The sequence below is a fragment of the Odocoileus virginianus genome, chromosome 1 (genome assembly GCF_023699985.2).
Source record: "Odocoileus virginianus isolate 20LAN1187 ecotype Illinois chromosome 1, Ovbor_1.2, whole genome shotgun sequence".
Lineage (NCBI taxonomy): Eukaryota > Metazoa > Chordata > Mammalia > Artiodactyla > Cervidae > Odocoileus > Odocoileus virginianus.
Window position 1 is genome coordinate 13472772 of NC_069674.1, and position 21849 is coordinate 13494620.

The window sequence follows — 21849 nt, forward strand, 5'->3', positions numbered from 1 at the left end:
GGGATGCTCTTCCTTGTGGTGTCCAGGCTTCTCACTGTAGTGGCTTCTCTGGCTGCAGACACAGGCTCCAGCCACGCAGGCTTCTGTAGCTGCGGCCTGCGGGCTCTAGAGCTCAGGCTCAGTAGTTGTGGCGCAGGGGCCCAGCTGCACCAAGGCACGTGGGATCTTCCCAGAGCAGGGATTGACCCCATCTCCCCTGCACTGGCAGGCAGATTCTTAACCACTGGACCATGAGAGAAGTCCCTATGTTAACTTTTCATTCCACACTTCAGGAAATTTGTGTGAGGGACTGTATAGTTTTCCAGGATTCATGAATGCTGGCTGATGAGCTGAAGCCTGGAGAATGTGGCTAAAAAGTGGTGGGTATCCAGTAATAAAATATAGATGCTGTACTTCTAGTTTTTCCAGCCATGTGTGATTTTGAGAAAATCATTTAAATTCTTTGTTTTGGTCCTGTCACTACAGATCAGGAGAAAAGAATGATACCAGCCCTGCCTCATCTTTCCAGGGTTGTTGTGACACTGGAATAAGACTATGAGTTTGGGAAATTTTCAGGGGTAAGAATGATACAAAGCTTACTTAATTTTGTATCTCAGATTAACCTGATATAAAATCACGACTAACAATGTCTGTAAAGAAATTTGCTCGGTGACTGGGATGCAGTAAATGTTCACAGAATGTTGGCTATTAGCATCCAGGCTCTTTGTGTTCCCCATTATTCAAGGATGACATGGCAGTCTATTATTGGCTGACCAATCTCTTCATTAGGTAAAAAGCACTTAGAGGTCCTGCCAACCATTCAGTAGATCCTAGATCTAATGTAATCTAGAATGTAAATCATTCCCTGACTGTCAAAATGACTGCTCAATGAATGCTTTACATTTACCCATTTCCTTAGCTCAGACCTGCTGATCACAATAACCAGGCCAAGCTGGTGATGATGGCAGAGTGATGAAATACTGACCCCAGGGAAAGATGAAGCTAATGTAACAAAGAGGGGAGGGGCTTAAGAAAAGTATAAGTAGGGGCTTATTATATTAGGGGGCTTATATATTAGGGGGCTCAGAGCAAACCTGGGCACACCGTCTTCCTGAACTAAGGTGCAGAATCCTGTCCCCCACAGCCCTGGCCTGAAAAACTCCATGGGGACATAAGCCCTAAGCCTGGAGCTCCCTTTCCCACAGACAGCTGAACTGCTTTTGGGCAGATGGGCTTTTAGGGATAGCAAACTGAGGGACCAGGGTCCAGAAGTCCAGTCACGAAGCTTCCTTGTCTTTCCGTGAGAGGCATAGCCCCCCACCTTCCCTGGAATAGAAGGGCCTCCATCTGCCTGTTGGAGCCCTCCTCCCCTGTTGTGTTCATGCCCAGAGCTGCTTTTCAACCCTCCTGCCTAACCATACCCACTGGTTCTACTAGGTGTTCCAGAGAAACTGCTGAACTGGGAGCTCCATACTCTGCTGATCTTCTGCCCCTCACAAAGGGAGACCATGAAGTTTACCTTCTGTTTGAGTGTCCTTGCTGGTATGTATCCAGGATTTTCTACTCTGTCATATAAGGCATAGGGTAATATAGAACGGAGGAGGACAGATGCAGGATGTGGGGATGGCGCAAAAGAGAGTCAAGAGAAACTGTCAGGAGCAGCACTGGGGATCCCCCTCAGACCCTAGCCACAGGCTCTCTGGACAGGCTGAGAAGCCCAGTGCTAAGCCTGGGGGGTAGGTTATGGTGTATGTCTGCCTTGGAGAGCTCCACGCTCAACACTCAACAGTGAGTGTTCCACCTTGGTTATTCCAAAATACGGGCTTCATCACACAGGGGCAAGTCTCAAGCGTAGTACAAGGACAGAGAACTCATTCTGACGACTGATATGCCTCCCTGTTGCAAAAGCTTAGAGACTCAGAATGCGGGGAATGGAGAAGATGGGAACAAAAGATCAAATGCAGGGACCCTCCATCCTCTACTCCCTGACTATCATGAAGCTCTTCTGAATTCTCCAGAGCGGCCTTTCCCACCACACCCTGACTGCCTAGGTTGCTGCATCACAAATTAGCTGCGTGAGCTTGGGCAAGTTAATCTATCTGGGCTTCAGTTTCTACAGTCCAAATGGGAATGTTCCTACCTACATTATAGAATCATTGTGAAGATTTAGAACAAGAGTGCACTGGCTCTTGTCCTTATTAATACCCCACCCTTTTTTCCTTGGGGTTTCTAACTGTGACTCCGCAGAAAAGGGTATGGTGAGGTACAGGCCTGGGCTTGGAAAGATTTAAAATAAGAACCAAGGGCAGCTGAAGTAAAAACAATATTTCTGATATTAGAATCAGCCTTCCTCCTCTTTCTTCTCTTTTTTTTTTAAATAATTCATTTATAAAAGCACTGCACGGTCATACTAGAAAATTGAGAAATATTAAAAAGTATAAAAAATAAACATCATTCATAGTACCACCTCAGTCAACACATGCTAATGAACTGTTTGAATTTATTCCCAGGCTTTATTTTATTTATTTTAATGGCTTATTTTTGTTTCTTTACTTGTTCTTAGATAATTGGATTACTAGATTAAATGTACATTTTTATTATTTTTTAACTGAAAGGTTATTAGTATTCCTTTGCTGTTTAATATTCTTTATAAATGCAGTTTTAATATATATGCTGTTCCCATTTGTTCACATCCCTTTGTATTTCAATATCCAACATTACTGTATTGGACATTCATATTTCATTTACCTATTACAAGAAAGAAAGAAAGTGAAGTAGCTCAGTCGTGTCCATCTCTTTGCAACCCTGTAGCCTACCAGGCTCCTCCATCCACAGGATTCTCTAGGCCAGAATACTGGAGTGGGTTGCCATTTCCTTCTCCAGGGGATCTTCCCGACCCAGGGATAGAACCCAGGTCTCCCACATTGCAGGCAGACTCTTTACCAGCTGAGCCACAAGGGGAGCCAAAGAATTACCTATTATAAATAGTGTTAAAATGAGCACATTTACTAATAATCTTGGTCTACATCTGATTATTTCTTTAGAATCAAGAATTCTTGGGATTGTAATTATTGGGTCAAAGGTGACAAACTATTTACAATTCTTGATGCTCATTTTTAAATTGCTTTTGAAGAAGACAGAATCAATTCCCATTCCTATAAGCAGTAAATGAGAGTCTTTCTCATTGTACTACTCTCTTAGGCTGAATATTGTTAACATTAGACAAAAATGATTATTAAAACTATTAGATAAAATGGTATGCCACTTTTATGTACATTTTTATTCTTTACTGTCAAGTACCTTCACATTTCCTGCCCAAATGACTGTCACTTTAAAATGGTCCGCATTTCCATCCAGCTGGGAAGCTGCTGACTGTCTCATTTGTCCTAAGCACTTCTCGTTTCCATCCCTCAGGGACGCTCTTCTCTGCTCACTCCTCTGTGCAGAAAGACGACCCTTCCCCCTACCTGGCCTACCTCAAGTCTCACTTCAACCCCTGTGTGGGCGTCCTCATCAAAAGCAACTGGGTGCTGGCCCCTGCTCACTGCTACTTACCGTGAGTGTTACGCGTCCTCACCCACTCGACTCATTTCGCATTGGTGATTCTCAAACAGGGGCAACGTTCCCCCCAGGGTACATTTGGCAAAGGAAGACACTCTTGGTTGTCACAATAGAGTGAGGGCTGCAGGGAGGGCTGTGCTAACGGCATCTGCCTGGTGAACAGACGCCAGGGCAAGGATGCTGCTTAACATCCTACAGGGCACATGACAGCCCCTCCACAACACAGTCATCCAGCCCCGCATGTCAACAGGGCTGCTGGGGAGCCCTGTTCTATCTAGTATGCCTCCTCAGTCTCCCATCAGTCTTTCCAAGGTATTTTTACTGGCAATATGAGTTTTGTCAGTTAAGGAACCAGCAGGCAACAGATGGTACACTCAGATTTTATTAAATTGAGGAGACTTTATAAAAAGAACTAATGACAAAGGTATGGTCTAGTTATAGGGAAAACACAGACAACAGTTGAGTTCCTCTGGGGTTCAGTACTAGAAAGATGCACTTAACTACTCCCAGAGCTAAAGGGGCAGGGGGAGAATGATCTTAAGCGGGGAGAGGAAAAGTGTCAGTGAGAGAGGAGAGAGCACTGTGCACAGACTGCCTGATGGAGGTTCTAGCCTCTGGTCAGGAGACAGTCGAGAGCCACGGCCCTGTGGCAATCCAACAGGGCCGCGCAGGTGGGAGGATAAACACGCCAACCTCTCCGTTTTCCTTCCAATTCCTTTTTGGTGCTTCTTATCCGCCAAATAGAATCAAATGCCAGAGGAGAAGAAAGCTCATTGACTTAATCCACCTATTTCACCTTCCAAAGTACAGAGAAGGATGAAATAGAGTTGCGAGGAGATCTGATAAAGCAAACAGGAGCTGTCCAACACTCAAGTCACCTCATTCTCTTCCTGACACCAGAATGGAAATGCCCAGATAGGCTGGAGCTGGAAAGGAGGGGAAATAATATTTCCAGACCATGCATTCTTTTCTCTCCCACTACATGAAAACAGAGAGGCTAAAGGTTCCACCACTTAACCGTGTGACCATGGGTGAATACTCTCATGTGCCTCCATTCCTTCATCTGTAACACGGGGTTTCAGAACAGAATCCCCCTCACTGCCTTATTGTGAGTAGTAAATGAGGGAATCCAGGATTCAGACAAAGCTCTTGGCAAAGCACCTGGCCCACTGTAACATCAGCTTTGATGATGATGGTGACTTCCAACCCCTTATCCCTCCAGAAATCTGAAGGTGATGCTGGGAAATCTCAGGGTCAGAGTCAGAGATGGGACAGAGCAAACAATTAACCCTATCCAGATTATCCGCTACTGGAACCATAGTCATAGTTCGCCCCAAGATGACCTCATGCTTATTAGGCTGGCTAAGCCCGCCACCCTCAACGAAAAAGTCCAGCCCATTGCCCTCGCCACCAGCACCGCCAAGCCAGGCACCATCTGCATGCTTTCAGGTTTGGACTGGAGCCAAAACAACAATGGTGAGTGCACCTGCCACCGAACATCAGGTCATCAGTTATACCTGATGAGACACGTTGGGGAGGAGCCCATGTCTGTATAACTGAGAGCAGAGGAGGGTGGGGTGGAGACCAAGGGGAGGTGCTCCCTGAGGGGTCTGGCAAAAAGAGGCCCTCCCAGAAGTCCAAAGTCATCCTTTCCCAGGGTGTCTAAAGCCCCTCTGCTTCTTCAGAGCTTTGGCAGATAGAGCCACCAGGCCACCTGACCCAGCACAAAGGCCACGCCTCCTGATTGTCAGAGGCATGGTTCACATTAAAAAGGCTCCTCTTTCCCATAATGGCTCACTTCTCTTGTGGAGGACACCTGACAACTTGAGTCAGGTCACCTCTTATTCCTCCAAGAACAGACACAGAGTAGAAAGAAAATGCTGCTTTTCAAAGAGACATAAAGGCCATTTCAAAATCCTCAAAATTAACCCTCATAACCATGCACAAAATCATGTCTTCTTTCTTCCTCATTATTTTGTTCAGTTCAGTTCAGTCACTCAGTCATGTCTGACTCTTTGCTACCCAGTGGACTGCAGCATACCAGGCATCCCTGTCCATCACCATCTCTCAGAGCTTGCTCAAACTCATGTCCATTGAGTTGGTGATGCCATCCAACCATCTCATCCTCTGTTGTCCCCTTCTCCTCCTGCCGTCAATCTTTCCCAGCATTCAAATGAGTCAGTTCTTCACATCAGGTGGTTCAAGTATTGTTCAAACAGATATAAAACATCAGTTGAAACAGAGGCTGGGGATTGGACAGCTAAATAACATTTGTGAACAGGAAGGTTTCTTTTATCCCTGTCTTCCCTCAGGCAGACACCCTGATTTAAGGCAGAACCTGGAGGCCCCTGTGATGTCCAACACAGCCTGCCAGGAAACCGAACAAGGAAAAAGCCACAGAAACTCCATATGTGTTAAATTTCTAAAAGTGTTCAGTCGAATTTTTGGGGTAATCTTTTCTCTCTATTCAATTTTCATTCATTTGGATATGTCTAGTTAACTATTTAACCACAGTATTTAAAAAATAGAAAGCCCACAGCTTCACAAGTTTTTGAGAATTTGGTAAGGCTGCAACAAAGCCTCCCATTATCTTCAGTAAAAGGCCCTCATTAGAGACATCTGTATTCATTAAAGGGCATCATGCATACTTTGCTTGGTTTTTGAGCACTTTAAAAAAAATTAATTCAAATATTTCACAAACTGAAACAGGCTTCACCAGTTCAAGTAAATGGAGTTTGACTCATTTTACATGTGAGTTCTAGAAAGGCTTTTCTCTGACTTTCTCAATGTCACACAAGGCTAGTTACGACAAAGTTACATAAAAGAATCAAGCTTCCAGTCTGCAGACTCTTATCTTGATGCAGCATGCTACCTCTAGACAGGGCGCATCCACACTGTGACTAGAGAGCTCCTATAAGGAGAAGATTTGACTGTATCTGTCTGCCTCCCTCTCTGTGTGTGATCCCTTGTAGGAGGTGGCCGTTGCTACTGTCATCTGCAAAAACAAGCTTCAGGGGATCGAGGTTGGACACTTCATGGGAGGGGATGTGGGCATCTACACCAACGTTCAGAAATATATCACCTGGATTGAGAGCACCACTAAAGACAAATGAGACCATGTTTCTCCCTAAGCGTCCCAGTGGCTCTGCCATGGACGATACCAACCACAACTTACCCCAAATTCAAAATAAAACATCCAAATAGAAATATTTGGATTTACCACACCAGCATCTTGTGTTTTCTTTGTATCTCTGTGCATATCCCATAATGAGCTGAAGAACCAAGAATGAAACATGAAATAAGCATTTTCCACACTGTCCTGGGTTATATATATTATCTCACTTAAAGCTTATAACAAACCCTCAAAGTTATCTTTTCTTCCCACTTTACAAATGGGAAAATTGAGACAAATAGAAGTTACTTAACATTATCTATAGGTAGTAGTTTGTCAGAGCCTGAAATGGAATCCCAAAATGCTGGATTCTTAGCCCTATGCACTTAGCCTTGAAATTATAGGCAAGTCCATAGCATTACAACAGATACTGGCTTCTGTTCCCTGCTACCTCTCTCCTTTGCTTTTCGCTTCTCTTCTTTTCACAGCTATTTGTAAGGCCTCAAGAGGCAGGTCAGGTGGTCTGGTATTCCCATCTCTTTCAGAATTTTCCACACAGTCAAAGGCTTTGGCATAGTCAATAAAGAAGAAATAGATGTTTTTCTGGAACTTCCTTGCTTTTTTGATGATCCAGCGGATGTTGGCAATTTGATCTCTGGTTCCTCTGCCTTTTCTAAAACCAGCTTGAACATCTGGAAGTTCACAGTTCATGTATTGCTGAAGCCTGGCTTGGAGAAATTTAAACATTACTTTACTAGTGTGTGAGATGAATGCAATTGTGCGGTAGTTTGAGCATTCTTTGGCATTGGTTTTCTTTGGGATTGGAATGAAAACTTACCTTTTCCAGTCCTGTGGCCACTGCTGAGTTTTCCAAATTTGCTGGCATATTGAGTGCAGCACTTTCACAGCATCATCTTTTAGGATTTGAAATAGCTCCACTGGAATTCTATCACCTCCACTAGCTTTGTTCATAGTGATACTTCCTAAGGCCCACTTGACTTCACATTCCAGGATATCTGGCTCTAAGTGTGTGATCACACTATCGTGATTATCTGGGTCGTGAAGATCTTTTTTGTACAGTTCTTCTGTGTATTCTTGCCACCTCTTTTTAATATCTTCTGCTTCTGTTAGGTCCATACCATTTCTGTCCTTTATTGAGCCCATCTTTGCATGAAATGTTCCCTTGGTATCTCTAATTTTCTTGAAGAGATCTCTAGTCTTTCCCATTCTATTGTTTTCCTCTATTTATTTGCACTGATGACTGAGGAAGGCTTTCTTATCTCTCCTTGCTATTCTTTGGAACTCTGCATTCAAATGGATATATCTTTCCTTTTCTCCTTTGCTTTTGGCTTCTCTTCTTTTCACAGTTATTTATAAGGCCTCCCCAGACAGCCATTTTGCTTTTTTGCCTTTCTTTTCCTTGGGGATGGTCTGTCTCCTGTACAGTGTCATGAACCTCCATCCATGGTTCATCAGGCCCTCTGTCTATCAGATCTTACTACTTCTCCCTGTCTCCACTGCTCCCACTCTGGTAAACCTGGAGTATTGCAGTATCTCCCACTTTTGCCTTACTAAATTCAACCTGTTCTCAGTACAACTTCTTTTAAAACTTAAGTCAAGTTCTGTCACTTGTCTCTGCTTTTAGCAGAGACAACCTCTCCAATGGTCCCCTCACTCAGAATAAACAAAATATGTGTACAATGGACTATAAAGGCCCTAAAACCATGGGCCCCCCTGCCCCTTTGATCTCATCACCACAACACCCCTACTCCAGCCACAATGGCCTCCTTGCTCTCCCGTGAACACATTAGACACTTTTTTACTCAAAACTTTCACACTTTTCCCAGATTCCTGAACGGCTACTTCCCTCACTCCCTAAAATCTTTGTTTGAATATTTTCTGGACTTCCCTGGTGGCACAGTGCGTAAGAATCTGCCTGCCAATGTAGGGGACTTGGGTTTGCTCTGTGGTCTGGGAAGATTCCACAAGCCTCGGAGCAACTAAGCCCACACACCACAGCTACTGAGCCTGCGTTACACAGCCTGAGAGTTCCGGCTACTGAGCCTGCGTTATACAGCCTGAGGGTTCCAGCTACTGAGCCTGCGTTATACAGCCTGAGGGTTCCGGCTACTGAGCCTGCGTTATACAGCCTGAGGGTTCCGGCTACTGAGCCTGCGTTATACAGCCTGAGGGTTCCGGCTACTGAGCCTGCGTTACACAGCCTGAGGGCTCCGGCTACTGAGCCTGCGTTACACAGCCTGAGGGCTCCGGCTACTGAGCCTGCGTTACACAGCCTGAGGGCTCCGGCTACTGAGCCTGCGTTACACAGCCTGAGGGCTCCGGCTACTGAGCCTGCGTTACACAGCCTGAGGGCTCCGGCTACTGAGCCTGCGTTACACAGCCTGAGAGTTCCAGCTATTGAGCCTGCGTTATACAGCCTGAGGGTTCCAGCTACTGAGCCTGCGTGCTACATCTATTGAAGCCCGTGCACCCCAGAGGCTGTGCTCTGCAACAAGAGAGGCCACCTGCACACCATAATAAAGTAGCCCCTACTCACAGCAACTAGAAAAAGCCCCCACACAGCAATTAAGATGCAGAGCAATCAAAAGTAAATAAATAAAAACATTTTTTTAAGACTACAGGGATTTCCCTGGTGGTTCAGTGGCTAAGACTCCATGTTCCCAATACAGGGGGCCTGAGTTCAATCCCTGGTCAGGGAACTAGATCTCACATGCTACAACTAAGACCCGGTGCAGTCAAATAAGTAACTTAAATAAATATCTTCTTAGTAAAGTCTTGTCTGACTACCCTATCTAAAATTAGGACCCCACTTCTGGTGCACGCTCATCTTCTGTAAGAATTTGGCAATGCATATGATAAACCTTAGCACTATGCATATGCATATTCTCTGATGTCTACCTTTAGAGTTTTACAAGATGTTCACTGTAACAGCATAGAGAGCAAATACTGGTATGCGGGGCCACAGAGTGTGGCTCATTTTTTAAAAGGCAGTACAATCATACACAATAACATGTGTGGTCATTCAATAATATCTACTGTTCTAAACACTGAAGACACAGGAGAAAATCAAAGATTTCTGTTCTCATGGAGTATACATTCTAGTTTAGAGAGACAGGTAAATTTTAAAATGTATTATGTCAGGTAAGTACTATGAAAAAAACTAGAGTAAAACTGGGAGTACTGAGGTAACATTTTAAAGAGAGCATACATTGAGAATTACTCAACAAGGATTCCTAAAGCTGGAGTAGGTTCTATGAAATTTTCTTGGAAATGCAGAAAATAGAGTTGAAAGGTGGTTGGGAAAGGCAGTATCTGCTCTCCTAGAGAAATCGTTGGTTAACATAGAAGAGTCAAAGTGCGACGACCAGGAGTGAGGAAGTGAGGATGAGGAATATGTTTATGACAAGTTGTGATAGTAAAGTGTGACAGAATGTGCCTCCTGAGTCTTGAACGTCCCCAGAAAGCACTGATGCTGACAAATGGGCAGAAGAAGGCAACAAAATAAGAGATCCATCTAGGGAACATCCAGGACAGGAATCTCAGGAGTAAGGGTTGAATTGGCTACCATTCCTCTGGGGATACTGGGAAAGCCCAAAACCAATTTACAAAGCTAGGGGCCTGGGAGTGAAAGATGCTGTCATCAGATATTCCCCCAACTCTTCTACTAGTTCCTCAGAGATATCCAGTGCTGAGTTACAAAACCTTCCTAAAAGAAAGAAAGCCTAAACTGTTGATACCTGATTTTCAAAGTTATCTTTTACCTTAAATTCAGGATAAGTTCATCTTAATGATACTATGCTAAGAAAACTACAATGAGATTAATACTCTACTCTTCTTAACCTCTTTCGCACACTTAAAAGACATCATGCCTGAGTCCTATCTCAGAGACTCTGACGGAATTGCTCTTGGGCAAGACGGGCATTCGTGATACCTTTTAATCTGCCAAAGTGATTCTCATATGCTGCCAAGACTGAGAACTTGAAACTAACCATGAAGCATGTACTATCTAAATATTTCCCAGAATTTTATAGAACACTAGAGGCTACAAAAAATGGTTTTCTAAAAATTCATGTTTACTGATTGCTTCATACTGCTGTATAGAAACACATTAACTCTTAGATATTGACCTTATATATAGTTACCTTTCTAAATTATTTCCTAAAATTTTTTAATTATTGGGATTTTCTATGTAGACAACCATATCTGCTTAAAATAATGAGTTTTATTTCTTCTTTTCTAATATTTACATTTTTTATTTCTTTAATGTGTTGTTAAGCATATAAATCAGTGGTTTTTTTCATATAGTCACAGACTTAAGCAATTACTGCACTATCTAAATCTAGAACATTTTCATGACCCTGACAAAAACTATATATATCCATAAGCAGTCACTACCCAACACCTATATCCCCAGCACCTGGAAACTACTAATTTACTTTCTGTTCTATAGATCTGCTTATTCTGAACCTTTCATATAAAGGGAATCATAAAACATGAAGTCTTCCTGACAGGCTTCTTTCAGTTAGCATGTTTCAAGGTCCATCTGTGCTGTACCATGTATCAGTACTTCTTTCCTTCTTACTGCTGAATAATATTCTATTATATATGATTATGTGTGCATGCACACACACACACACACACACACACACATCACACTTTGTTTATCCATTCATCAGACAACAGACATTTGGGTTGTTTCCACTTCTTGACGAGTATGAACAGTGTTGCTGTGAATATTCATTGGTAAGTTTTTGTGTGAACATATATTCTCATTTCTCTTGGCTATATACCTATGAGAGGAATTGCTCGCTTATATAGTAACTGTATTTAATGTAGAATGTTGAAGTTTTGAAGCTATTCCACTAGCTCCCACTAAAGGAAAGAACCTCAGCAAAGTTTTCCGCTTTGTTCTTAAAATGCTCATACATTGCTAATGTTTTCTCTTTAATTGAAAGTAAGTTGTCACCAACAGTTCATTTTGTCTTCAATCTATATGCTTACTTTCTTTGGTCTGTTTCTCCTATTTCCATCTTTTTACTGTTTCCTGATACCTTCTCAGAACGTTCTTTGAGCTGACCTTCCAGTTCATTAATTCACCATCAGCTGTATCAATTCTGATGCTTGTTGTCACTGTTGAATATGTCATCTAATCTAAAAATACATGTTTCAGAAACCAAAGTGGAATTAGATTTTTTCTCGCCACAGGACCTGTCATCTATGGCAGGTATGACCTAGAATCAACCAAGCAGAGGTTCTTAGCCAGGATTTTAGACCTCGGTACTATAATTCAAAGGGACATATGAGGCACAGAGGGACATGTGCCACACAGAGGCACTGGCTGTGTCAAAGACACAATGCTGACAGTTGAAATGTGAATGGTGGTGCCAGCATCAGTCCCTCAAGAATGATTTGGTTGTGTTCTCAGTTGTTTAAACCCCCTTGATTCCCTATCTGATATTGATTATCCCTCTCCCCTTTGATTCCAAGAGATAGCCAATTCCCTTCCAATGAATTAAATTTATTCTTAAGTCATATCAAGTTGGACACATGAGCTGGGATGTGGGGAGAGTACAGGAGAGTTAAAGAACTAATTTCTTCCTTCTACATAGTTCAGATTCTGTAGCTACTGTCATAAGTTATGATTTTAAAAAGCAAAGTAAAAAATACATTACTTAAAGTCACAAAAATTAGTGACCAGAAGAACGACAAGTAAATAAAAATAATCAAATATTGAAGAGGGGAATAAATTTGAGGTTAAGTGAGACAATCCCCAAACTTTGATGAATGGGATTCAAAAGTTACAGTTCAAAGCTAATAAACCAAGTAAGAGAAACAAAATATTTAGAGTTGTGAAAGTCATCATCAGAAGAATGACGACAAAAGGTAAAATGTGACTACATCTGGGACTAATGTCAGGGCATTTTCTACCTTTCTGTACTGTTTACATCTCTTCCTGGTTCCCCTCTAGGCTGCACCATCAGAGATCTCAGTCCATAAGAGAAAGGAAGGTTAGCTGAACCCACACACACACACACGCACGCACATGCACATGAACATGGACCCAGCTGCAGCTCTGAGAATGCAAACTATAAAAGATTTAATTACACAGATTTAACTCAAGAGCACAGATTTGCCTCCAGATTTGTTTTCTTGGGTAAAACACAAAGCAGCCTCACATCCATCATGAGCTAAATCACATACAGAAGAGGAAGGAAATCCAATCCCAAAAGATGACTGGGAAAATGCAAGTGTTCTGTCCCTGAAAAAAGCAAGTCACAGAAACTTCAGTCTGTCATGATTTTGGATCTTGGCTCCCAAGCATCCCACTAACACCAAACTTGAAATATTAGCTGCTTATTTCACCTGTTTAAAAATACTCAAAAACTTGAGCATGCCACAGGCTAATCCCAGCATGAAGTCTCACAAGTATGAACAAGAAGAACTTAAGGTTTACTGGAAAAAGCACAAGATTTGGGGTTCAAACATCTGGGACTGTTTTATTGCTGATGATCTTGAGCAAATCATCACTTCAGCCTGAGTTTTGTCATCTACATAATGGGAAAACAATTACCACTTGCATAGAGTTGCTAATAAAATCAAATGAGATAATAGACTACATATAAGAATACATGATACAAAGCCCAATACAAATTTTAGGTAAGTATCATTATTACAACAACTGGTCACAGCAGACAGCTGTATAGGCATGGCATAATGGAAAATCTATCCTACTACTAAAAATACAGCCAGAGAGAGCTTTCTCTCTACTTGAAAAGGATGGTTATTATCATTTCCAGAAGACTAATATGGTGCTTGGCCTCACACAACTCACAGTGATATTAGTGGAGCTATGCCTCCCTTGAACAATGACCAATATCCACATGCACCTAGTACACTCCTCAGTTCACAGCTCTGGATAAGGAAAAGATATGTGTTAGAACATGTTAATAAAAGTAGATTAGCATGGTTAGTAAGAAATGAAAAAAATGTAAGTATATCAAGTACTGTTCTTTAGATTACAGAGGGGAAATGTGTTCAAATAAGCCTAAAAAGAAGGCTGAGGAAGTATATACAAAGGATGCGAAGCTAACTCCTTAGGAAAGTCGTGTGATATAAAGAGCGAGCCCAGGATAGGAGTCAGGAAAGTTAGTTCTGGCTCTCTGTGAAACTCTGGAGCAGCCCATTGCCCTCTCTGGGCCTCATTTTCTCTATAATATATAAAAGGAGTTAAAAGGCTACTTCACACAGCAAATCAATCATTTAGAAATTGTTTATTATAGCCCAGGTCATATTCTAGGCACCAGGAACCTAAGGAGGAAACAAAAACAGGCAGAGTTCCTACTGCCATGGATTTGATGTGCTAGATGATCTCCATTCAACTCGAAGACCCAACATGCTAAGACTCTGCCTTTAGGCTGTGGAGAGGCCAGAGTGGACAGACAGGATGGCTAAAAGACCAAAGAAAATAAGGTTTGACCTTTGAAGGGAGCAGTGTTCTTTTGGGGAGCGGAAGCAAGCGCCCCTTCCTCCCATCTTGCTTCCCCCAGGTCCTGGGCGTCAGAACTTAATACCAATTATGGCAGCCAGTTGACTTTTATCCTAAAAGGAAAGTCTGGGGCTCAAAGAAACTTCCAAAAATAGAAGTATATTTTGTTTTGTTTTTCAGTTAGATAACTAGAGAAATGGGAAAATCCTTTGGTACTTTTATTAAACTTATGTAAAATGACTAACATTAACAGACAGATGAAATTTCATAAAAATTAATGATCACTATAGTAATTGTTCCTCACCTCTTTTTCACATAATAGGAAAAACACAACTTATATGTGTATATTTAAAAGAAATGAATTATTTGTTATATATAAACAGAACATAACACTTCTTTTACCAAACATGAAGCCCCAGCCTTGATTTCTATAATACATGAAAATAATGTACTTCATATTGTCAAGAGAGAAATACTGATTTTTATTCTGCATTTTCTATTTCCCATTTGTTGATTTAGTGTTAAAGAAGGAAAGTTTTCACTCAGCCATTAAAAAGAGTGAAATAGTCACACTATAAAACAGATAACAAGAACCTATTGTATAGCACAGGGAAATCTACTCAATACTCTGTAATGTCTATATAGGAAAGAATTTGCAAAAAGAATGCATATGTGAATATGTGCAACTGATTCACTTTGCTATACACCTGACACTAACATAGCATTGTAAATCAACTGTACTCCAATTAAAAAAATTTTAAAGAAGAATGAGGTAACACCATTTGCAGCAACATGGATGGACCTAGAGAGTGTCATACTAAGTGGAATAAGTCAGACAGAGAAAGACAGATATATGATACCACTTATAAAAAGTGAAAGTTGCTCAGTCATGTCTGACTCTTTGTGAGTCAGACATTCTCCAGGCCAGAATATTGGAATGGGCAGCCTTTCCCTTCTCCAGGAGATCTTCCCAACCCAGGGATCAAACCCAGGTCTCCCACATTGCAGGCAGATTCTTTACCAGCTGAGCCACAAGGGAAGCCCAAGAATACTGGAGTGGGCAGCCTATCCCTTCTCCAGGGGATCTTCCTGACCCAGGAATTGAACCGGGGGTCTCCTGCATTACAGGCAGATTATTTACCAGCTGAGCTAGTAAGCAGAATCTAAAAAGAAAAAAGTTGATACAAACAAACTTATTTACAAAAGACACACAGACTTACAAACTTAACAGGACAAACTTATGGTTACCAGGGGGAAAGAGTTTGGGGCAGAGACAGATTGGGAGTTTGGGACTGACATGTACACACTGGTAAATTTAAAACAGATAACCAGCAAGGACCTACTGTGTAGCACAAGGAATTCTGCTCAATATCGTGTAATAGCCTAAATGGGAAAAGAATTTGAAAGAGAATAGATTCATGTATATGTATAACTGAATCACTGTGTGTATACCTGAAACTAACACATTGTTTATCAACTATACTCCAATATAAAATAAAAAAATTTTTAGGAAAGAAAGAAAATTTTTTAAGTCAGTCCTCTTTGGGAGAGCTATCAAAAAATTATCTCAAAACAGTCTCCTGACCACCCCTCTCTCTCCAGCTCACAGGCCCTGGGCTCTTCAAGCACATCCAGTCTTCCACAGGATTCTCTCACATGTCTGCTTCATCCTGGGGTTCCCCGTGATCAGCATGACAGAATGAAGAGAAGGGTAGTGTCTCAGAGATGAAGAGAATGATGAGATCCACAGGAAAAGTCTTGGAGCTGATGGAGGAGGGGCTGGCCAGGATGTAGACCATGTAAAGTATAAGGAAACAGGCCAAGGACTTCTGGACAGTGATGTGAGCCTTCGCCTGAGCATCTCTTCTGCCGGCTGTATGGACCTTCATCTTCCTGTATTGTCTATACAAAGGGACAATCAGCAGCCCAGAGGAAACAAGAAACATCATGCAAGGCATCATGCTTCCTGTATTGAGCTGTAATATACATATATAGTGCCAGTTTGAAAGGGGGAATAAGATGCTGCTATTTCCTTGGGAAGGACTGGAGAAGTCTAAGCTACCCCTGACTGTAAGTTACAAATTGATTGTGAAGTACACCAGGAAGCAGCAGCAACTCAGGTAACAGGCCCTCTGCTTCAGCCACAAGGAGACCGCATGTTCACGGTCAGGATCTTCCTACAGTAGCAGACACTGAGAAAACTCACAAACCACAGGCTGGCCTGGCTTACCAGAACCGTGAAGACACTGAGATAGTGAAGCCAGTGGCTGCTCTGGAAAAGCAGGAACAGACTTAAGTCCACCACAATCAACCACTGCAGAAGCAACCAACAGACCGCCAGGCTCAGGACAATGAGGTTATACAAGGACTCCCTGAATGTTTGGAGCCATTCTCGAAAACTCCAGACCACAAAAACTCCATTGCCAACCAGGCCAATGAGAAATTCAGCCACCGCCACCAGCATCAGCAGTCCTAGGATAGAAGTCGGCCCGGCTGGGGAAGTCTCTCACTGCTTTATGCAGATAGGTGTATACAGCTCTTGGCTACACTGCAGATTCCCTGAAGGTGATACCACACTCAACATAAAGTCTTAGACCGCAAAATCTGGATTTGGTCTTCAGTTCAGTTCAGTCGCTCCCTTCTGCAATCTGTCCTCAAGCATAGACTGAACAGCTCTGACCAGGAGCAAAGAGTTTAGAAGTTACAAATCTCTCTGTGTTTTCATTCGCATGATGAACCCGGAACAAACCCTGAGACTAGACATTTGAAACATCACAGAGACCAAGTCTCCTTCTCAAGGATATTGGGTTAACATTAGATACTAACACATTATATAATAAGGGCTTTCCCAGGTGGCACTAGTGGTAAAGAACCCTCCTGCCAATGCAGGAGACAGAAGAGACAGGGTCTGATCTCTGGGTTGGAAAGATGCCCTGGAGTAGGAAATGGCAACCCACTCCGATATTCTTGCCTGGAGAATCCCATGCATAGAGGAGCCTGATGGGCTACAGTCCATGGGGTCACAATGAGTTGGACACAATTGAAGCAACTTAGCATACACATACATCAAGAGAGACCAAATCAAAACATTCTTAGATTCTATACCATGCCAGATGTGAGCTTGTTCATATAAGAAAGAAATTCTATTTTCATAAAAAGAACTTTGAACATGTAAGCATGAAAGCTGAATAAACTCAGAAATTCAAAATATATTTTATCATTAAAGACAGAATTAGGGGAGTCCGGGAAAAGAAAGTAATCAGAGAACCAGAATATATTTCACTTAAGTGGCAAATAATAAAAAAAATATATAGGAGATAGGGTACAGAAACCATCACTATTAATCATGATCTCTGAGGTCATCTGCCTTATGATCAATTATCCACACACACTTGACTTAGCATACATCTCACATCAAAATCTTAAGAGAAAGGAGATGGGCTCGAAGAAGTGAAAAAAAAAGACTAGCACAGTTAGCAAGAAATAGAGGGAAAGTGCTTCATTTATTGTTCAGATTCCAACTTCCTTGGAACCAGCTAAAAGCAAATGTGTTTGTGAGAGGCCGAATTCTAAACTGGCCCCCAGAGTTCCCACCCCTTGGTGTACACACCCTGAATAACCCTTGAGCAAGTGCAGGGCTATGAATAACAGAGGATGTCACTCCTGTGATTAGGTAATATTACATGGCAAATATGGGGGGCTTTTGCAGATGTAATCAAGGCCCTAATCAGTCAAGTTTGAGTTAATAAAAAAGGAGATTCACCTGATTTAATCAGTTAATGTCTTGGAGGAGGAACTGAGCCCTTCTGCTGGTCCTGAAGAGTCCAGTTGCCATGTTATGAGAGTGTTGCATGTGGAGGAACTATGGGAGGCCCTGAGATGCTTAGACTGACACCCCTATCTAACAGCTGGCAAGAAAATGGGACCTCATCCTACAAATGCAAAGAACTGAATCCTGCCAATAACCAGGAGCTTGGAAAAGCACCCTGAGCTCCAGAAGGAACACAGCCCAGCCAACAACTTAACTGTGGTTTTTGAGAAGCCTGCACAGAGGGCCCACTTGGGCTGTGCTGGGAGCCTAATCTACAGAAACCATGACACAATAAAAGTATGCTGTTTTGAGCTGCTAAACTTGTCTTGCTATGCAGAGAAGAGAAAACCAGTATGGTATTCGATATAGGCTAGAAACAACCATAAAGGAAATGAGAAGACAGTGGAATTGGATTGGAGGGGAAAGGCCAGGCTGGCTTCTTAGGAAGGCAGCACGGGCATAGTGAAGAGTTCTGTTCCATGTCCCAGCAGCACCTGGGGCACTCTATGCAGCTGCAAGTGAGCCAGCACCCTCGCGAGGTCTCAGCTGTTCCACTAAAAATGTAATGGATTGTAGGGCTGGCTTTCAGTTCACTTCGGTCAGATACACGCCGCGCACCATGTGCCAGGCAGTGTGGCAGGCACAGGGACACAGCAGTGAGCAGCCCCTGGGGCCAGGCTGCATGCGCTGTGCCGCAGCCCACCCACCGGAGGGCCTGGAGCCTGGGAACTCCGCCTGCAGCTGTGGAGAGGCAAGGGGGAAGACCACAGCTGCCACGGTCAGAGAGCCGGGCTGAGGCACGAACCTCTCCAAGGGCCAGGCTTCTGCGGCGACTTCTCAGGCAGCAGGTGCCACTGTCCTTCTCTCCTACCTGCCGCACTCGAGGTCTTGGGCAGTGGAGCCTCAGGCAAGCAGGGTGGCCACCGACAGGTATCCAGAAAGCCCAGTCTCGCCTCAAAAAAAAATCACCAGAAACAAAAAGATGGTTTCTTGACAGATTATGAGTGGTGTTAAGAAAGGCTAAACCACATAGAGAACTGAGATAATTAGCTAACTCTAATAAGAAAAATGTTTGTCTAAAAAACATCTAGCAACTAATGCAAGGTTCAAGTCTTTTTAACACTCATTATTTCAAAATTACAGCTATTTTTTTTTTACTTCATTTCATCAGGGTATACATAGTCTACACTGGCAAAGAGAACCGGATTACCTATAATAATTTAGAAAAATGTGATCCCTTCCATGCAAAACATGAAAACTCAGTTTTGACATCTGGAGTTTAACAAAACAAGCACTTTGCATTGCTTAGAGAGCAACAGCTCTGGTTTCTATTCTGTTTTCCACATTACTTTCTCATTTTATTTCAAACTTAAAGAGGAAAAAAGAAAAAGAGTTGAGGACAGAAATTTAATTAACTCTACAGAAAGTTAATTATAATAAGTTAATTTTACAGTAAGTGAATTTTACTATTGGCGGTTTTCTAGAGTAAGGGCTGATTTGATCTCCCTCCCATGTCGTGGACACCTTCCATAGAATTCTTCAACAGGTCTGATTCCTGCTAACCATTATAATCGAAATGTCCTTAGTCGCTCAGTCGTGTCCAACTCTTTGTGACCCCATGGACTGTAGCCCGCCAGGCTCCTCTGTCCATGAGGATTCTCCAGGCAAGAATACTGGAGTGGGCTGCCTTACCCTCCTCTAGGGGATCGTCCCAACCCAGGGATCAAACACAGGTCTCACCACATTGCAGCCAAATTCTTCACTGTCTCAGTCACCAGTGGAAGCTCATGAATACTAGAGTGGGTAGTCTATCCCTTATCCAGGGACCTTCCTGACCCAGGAATCAAGTCAAGGTCTCCTGCATTGCAGGTGGATTCTTTACCAGCTGAGCTACCAGGGAAGCCCAATACGTAAAGGCAGCCGTGAGTATCTCAGAGATGAGCCAGTGGTGGGTTCAGCAGGGGAAGAGCTGGAGATGATGGCAGAGAGGCTAGCCAAGGCATGAAAGCCACGTGGAGAAGGAAGAAGCAGCTAAGAGACTTTGGTTTCAAAGACTCAGGTCTGACACTTTCATCCAAAAAATGCCTTCCACCTACAAGCTACCAGAGTCAGTCCAACTCCATCTCCTACATCTGACATATCTCAGGGACTCAACCATTCTGTACTCCTGCACACAGCTTTTTTCAATGCTTTCCAGAACTGTGCCCACATCGCCACTAGAAGGCATCTAGAAGGCAATTTTCCTATAGCAGCTGTTCACCTGAGCAAATTAATTCTTCTCTTAATACACTGTATGAGTCTAAAAATTCAGAAATTGAACAAATTAAGCATGTTATTAATAAGCACGTGTAACCAAAACTATCAAGACACATATATTGTCTTTACAGATTCTTTCCCACCACTTTATGAAGAGGTGGAGTTCTTGCTCTCTCGGATTGGTACCATGTCTTGGGTGCTAGAATTCAGGTCTTTGCAGGGAGAAGGAAGTGCCAAAGTGCATCATCCTCCATGGCTGGTGTGCCATGGACCCGGCGTGCCTGGCGTTACAAGGACCAGTGTAAGAATACAAGCAGCAGCAGCACTGCTGGGGCAGGAAAAGTAAATGGTAGGGAGGAGACCTGGCAGATAGGATAGCAGGAGCTATTTTCTCTGGTTCCGTAAGTATGAAAACTTGGGAGGAGAAATAAGTAAGATAGACAAGATTTGGGAGACCCTCTAGGAAGCATGGCTTAATGCCGCTTCCCTTGAAAGTGAACTGGATGCAGAGACTTACCTCTAAACTAGAATGTCTGGAAAGGGAAGCAGAGTGAGCAGGCAGTGGAGAAACCTGCAGACACCACCTTAACCAAGCAATCCAGGTTAACAGGACCAATGAATAGTCATGATGACATCATGTACCCCTGATGTGATGTGATGTGATGTGATGTGATGTGATGAGAAGAGTGCTTCACCTCTGTTGTACTCTTCCCCAAAGGCATTCAAACCCAGTCTAACTGTGAGGAAAACATCAGACAAACTCAGGTGAAGAGACGTTTTACAAAATGCCCAAACAGTAACCCTCCAAGCTGTCAAGGTCATGAAAAACAAGGAAAGACTGAGAAACATCATAGACCAGAGGAGACCAAGACTATCTGCAATGTGATATCCTGGATTGGACCTTGGAACAGATAAAGAACATGTGCAGGAAAACCAGTAAAATTTGGATGCAGTCTCTAGTTTAGTTAACAGTTACTGTATGAATGCTGGTTTCCTGGTTTCAACAAATATATCAGGTTATGTAAGGTATTAACATCAGAAAAGCTGAGAGAAGAGAATATAAGAACCCTACATACTCTCTTTGCAACTTTTTCGCAAAATAAAATTAAAACTTTATTTTTGAAAAGTTACATAAAACCCAGTTACAGAAGGCTGTTCGCATGACAATCACATTTTTAACATTTTGGAACTTGTGCTTTTCCAGAGGAAATTTGGGAGACAGAGGCTTTCCCCTTGCAAGATCACGCTAAGAAAAGAGTCGAGCGACAGAGATGGCAGACAGGACTTTCCGGATATCTAACCCTCGATGGGACACAAATCTGTTGACAAGCTCCTTGTAAGGGGAATTTAAAGAGTGGCACTTGGGGCCACTCACAGAAAGGCACCATTGCTTCAAAACTCCGACAGGTTTGGGTGTGCCTCCCCACTCAACCAGTCAGAAGCTATGTTCTTACACAAGTCAATTAAGCTCTCAGAGCTCCTGGTTCCTCCTTATAAAGAAAGTTTTTATAATAATGCTTACCTCACAGGGATATTGTGATGATAAAAGGACATATGAAATTACCTAGCCTGGTTCCTACAAATTAATGTCAGTATTTTTCTTTCCTTCCTTGGTGATTTCTC

At 42.7% G+C, this 21849-nt stretch overlaps 2 protein-coding genes across 2 annotated transcripts; one reads left to right on the forward strand and one right to left on the reverse strand.

Annotated features, from left to right (window-relative positions):
- Positions 1-1016: 1016 nt before the first annotated feature.
- Positions 1017-6767, forward strand: PRSS37 (serine protease 37). The gene is made up of 6 exons (XM_020911017.2): positions 1017-1100; positions 1417-1521; positions 3394-3535; positions 4763-5016; positions 5853-5989; positions 6513-6767. The coding sequence occupies exons 2-6, from the start codon at positions 1488-1490 to the stop codon at positions 6651-6653; spliced, it is 708 nt and encodes a 235-aa protein (XP_020766676.2). The 5' UTR covers positions 1017-1100; positions 1417-1487; the 3' UTR covers positions 6654-6767.
- Positions 6768-15780: 9013 nt separating this feature from the next.
- On the reverse strand, positions 15781-20197 carry TAS2R5 (taste 2 receptor member 5). The gene is given in 4 exon segments (XM_070462392.1): positions 15781-15874; positions 15876-16323; positions 16326-16652; positions 20101-20197. Coding segments are annotated over 4 exon segments (966 nt in total).
- Positions 20198-21849: the final 1652 nt, after the last annotated feature.

What these genes read in the sequence shown, in the direction of transcription:
- PRSS37 (XM_020911017.2), top strand. Translation starts at nt 1,488, where the DNA reads ATGAAGTTTACCTTCTGTTTGAGTGTCCTTGCTG. An exon ending in CCTGCTCACTGCTACTTACC is followed by an intron (nt 3,536 to 4,762) that starts GTGAGTGTTACG and finishes TTATCCCTCCAG; the next exon opens with AAATCTGAAGGTGATGCTGG. An exon ending in TGTTCAGTCGAATTTTTGGG is followed by an intron (nt 5,990 to 6,512) that starts GTAATCTTTTCT and finishes GATCCCTTGTAG; the next exon opens with GAGGTGGCCGTTGCTACTGT.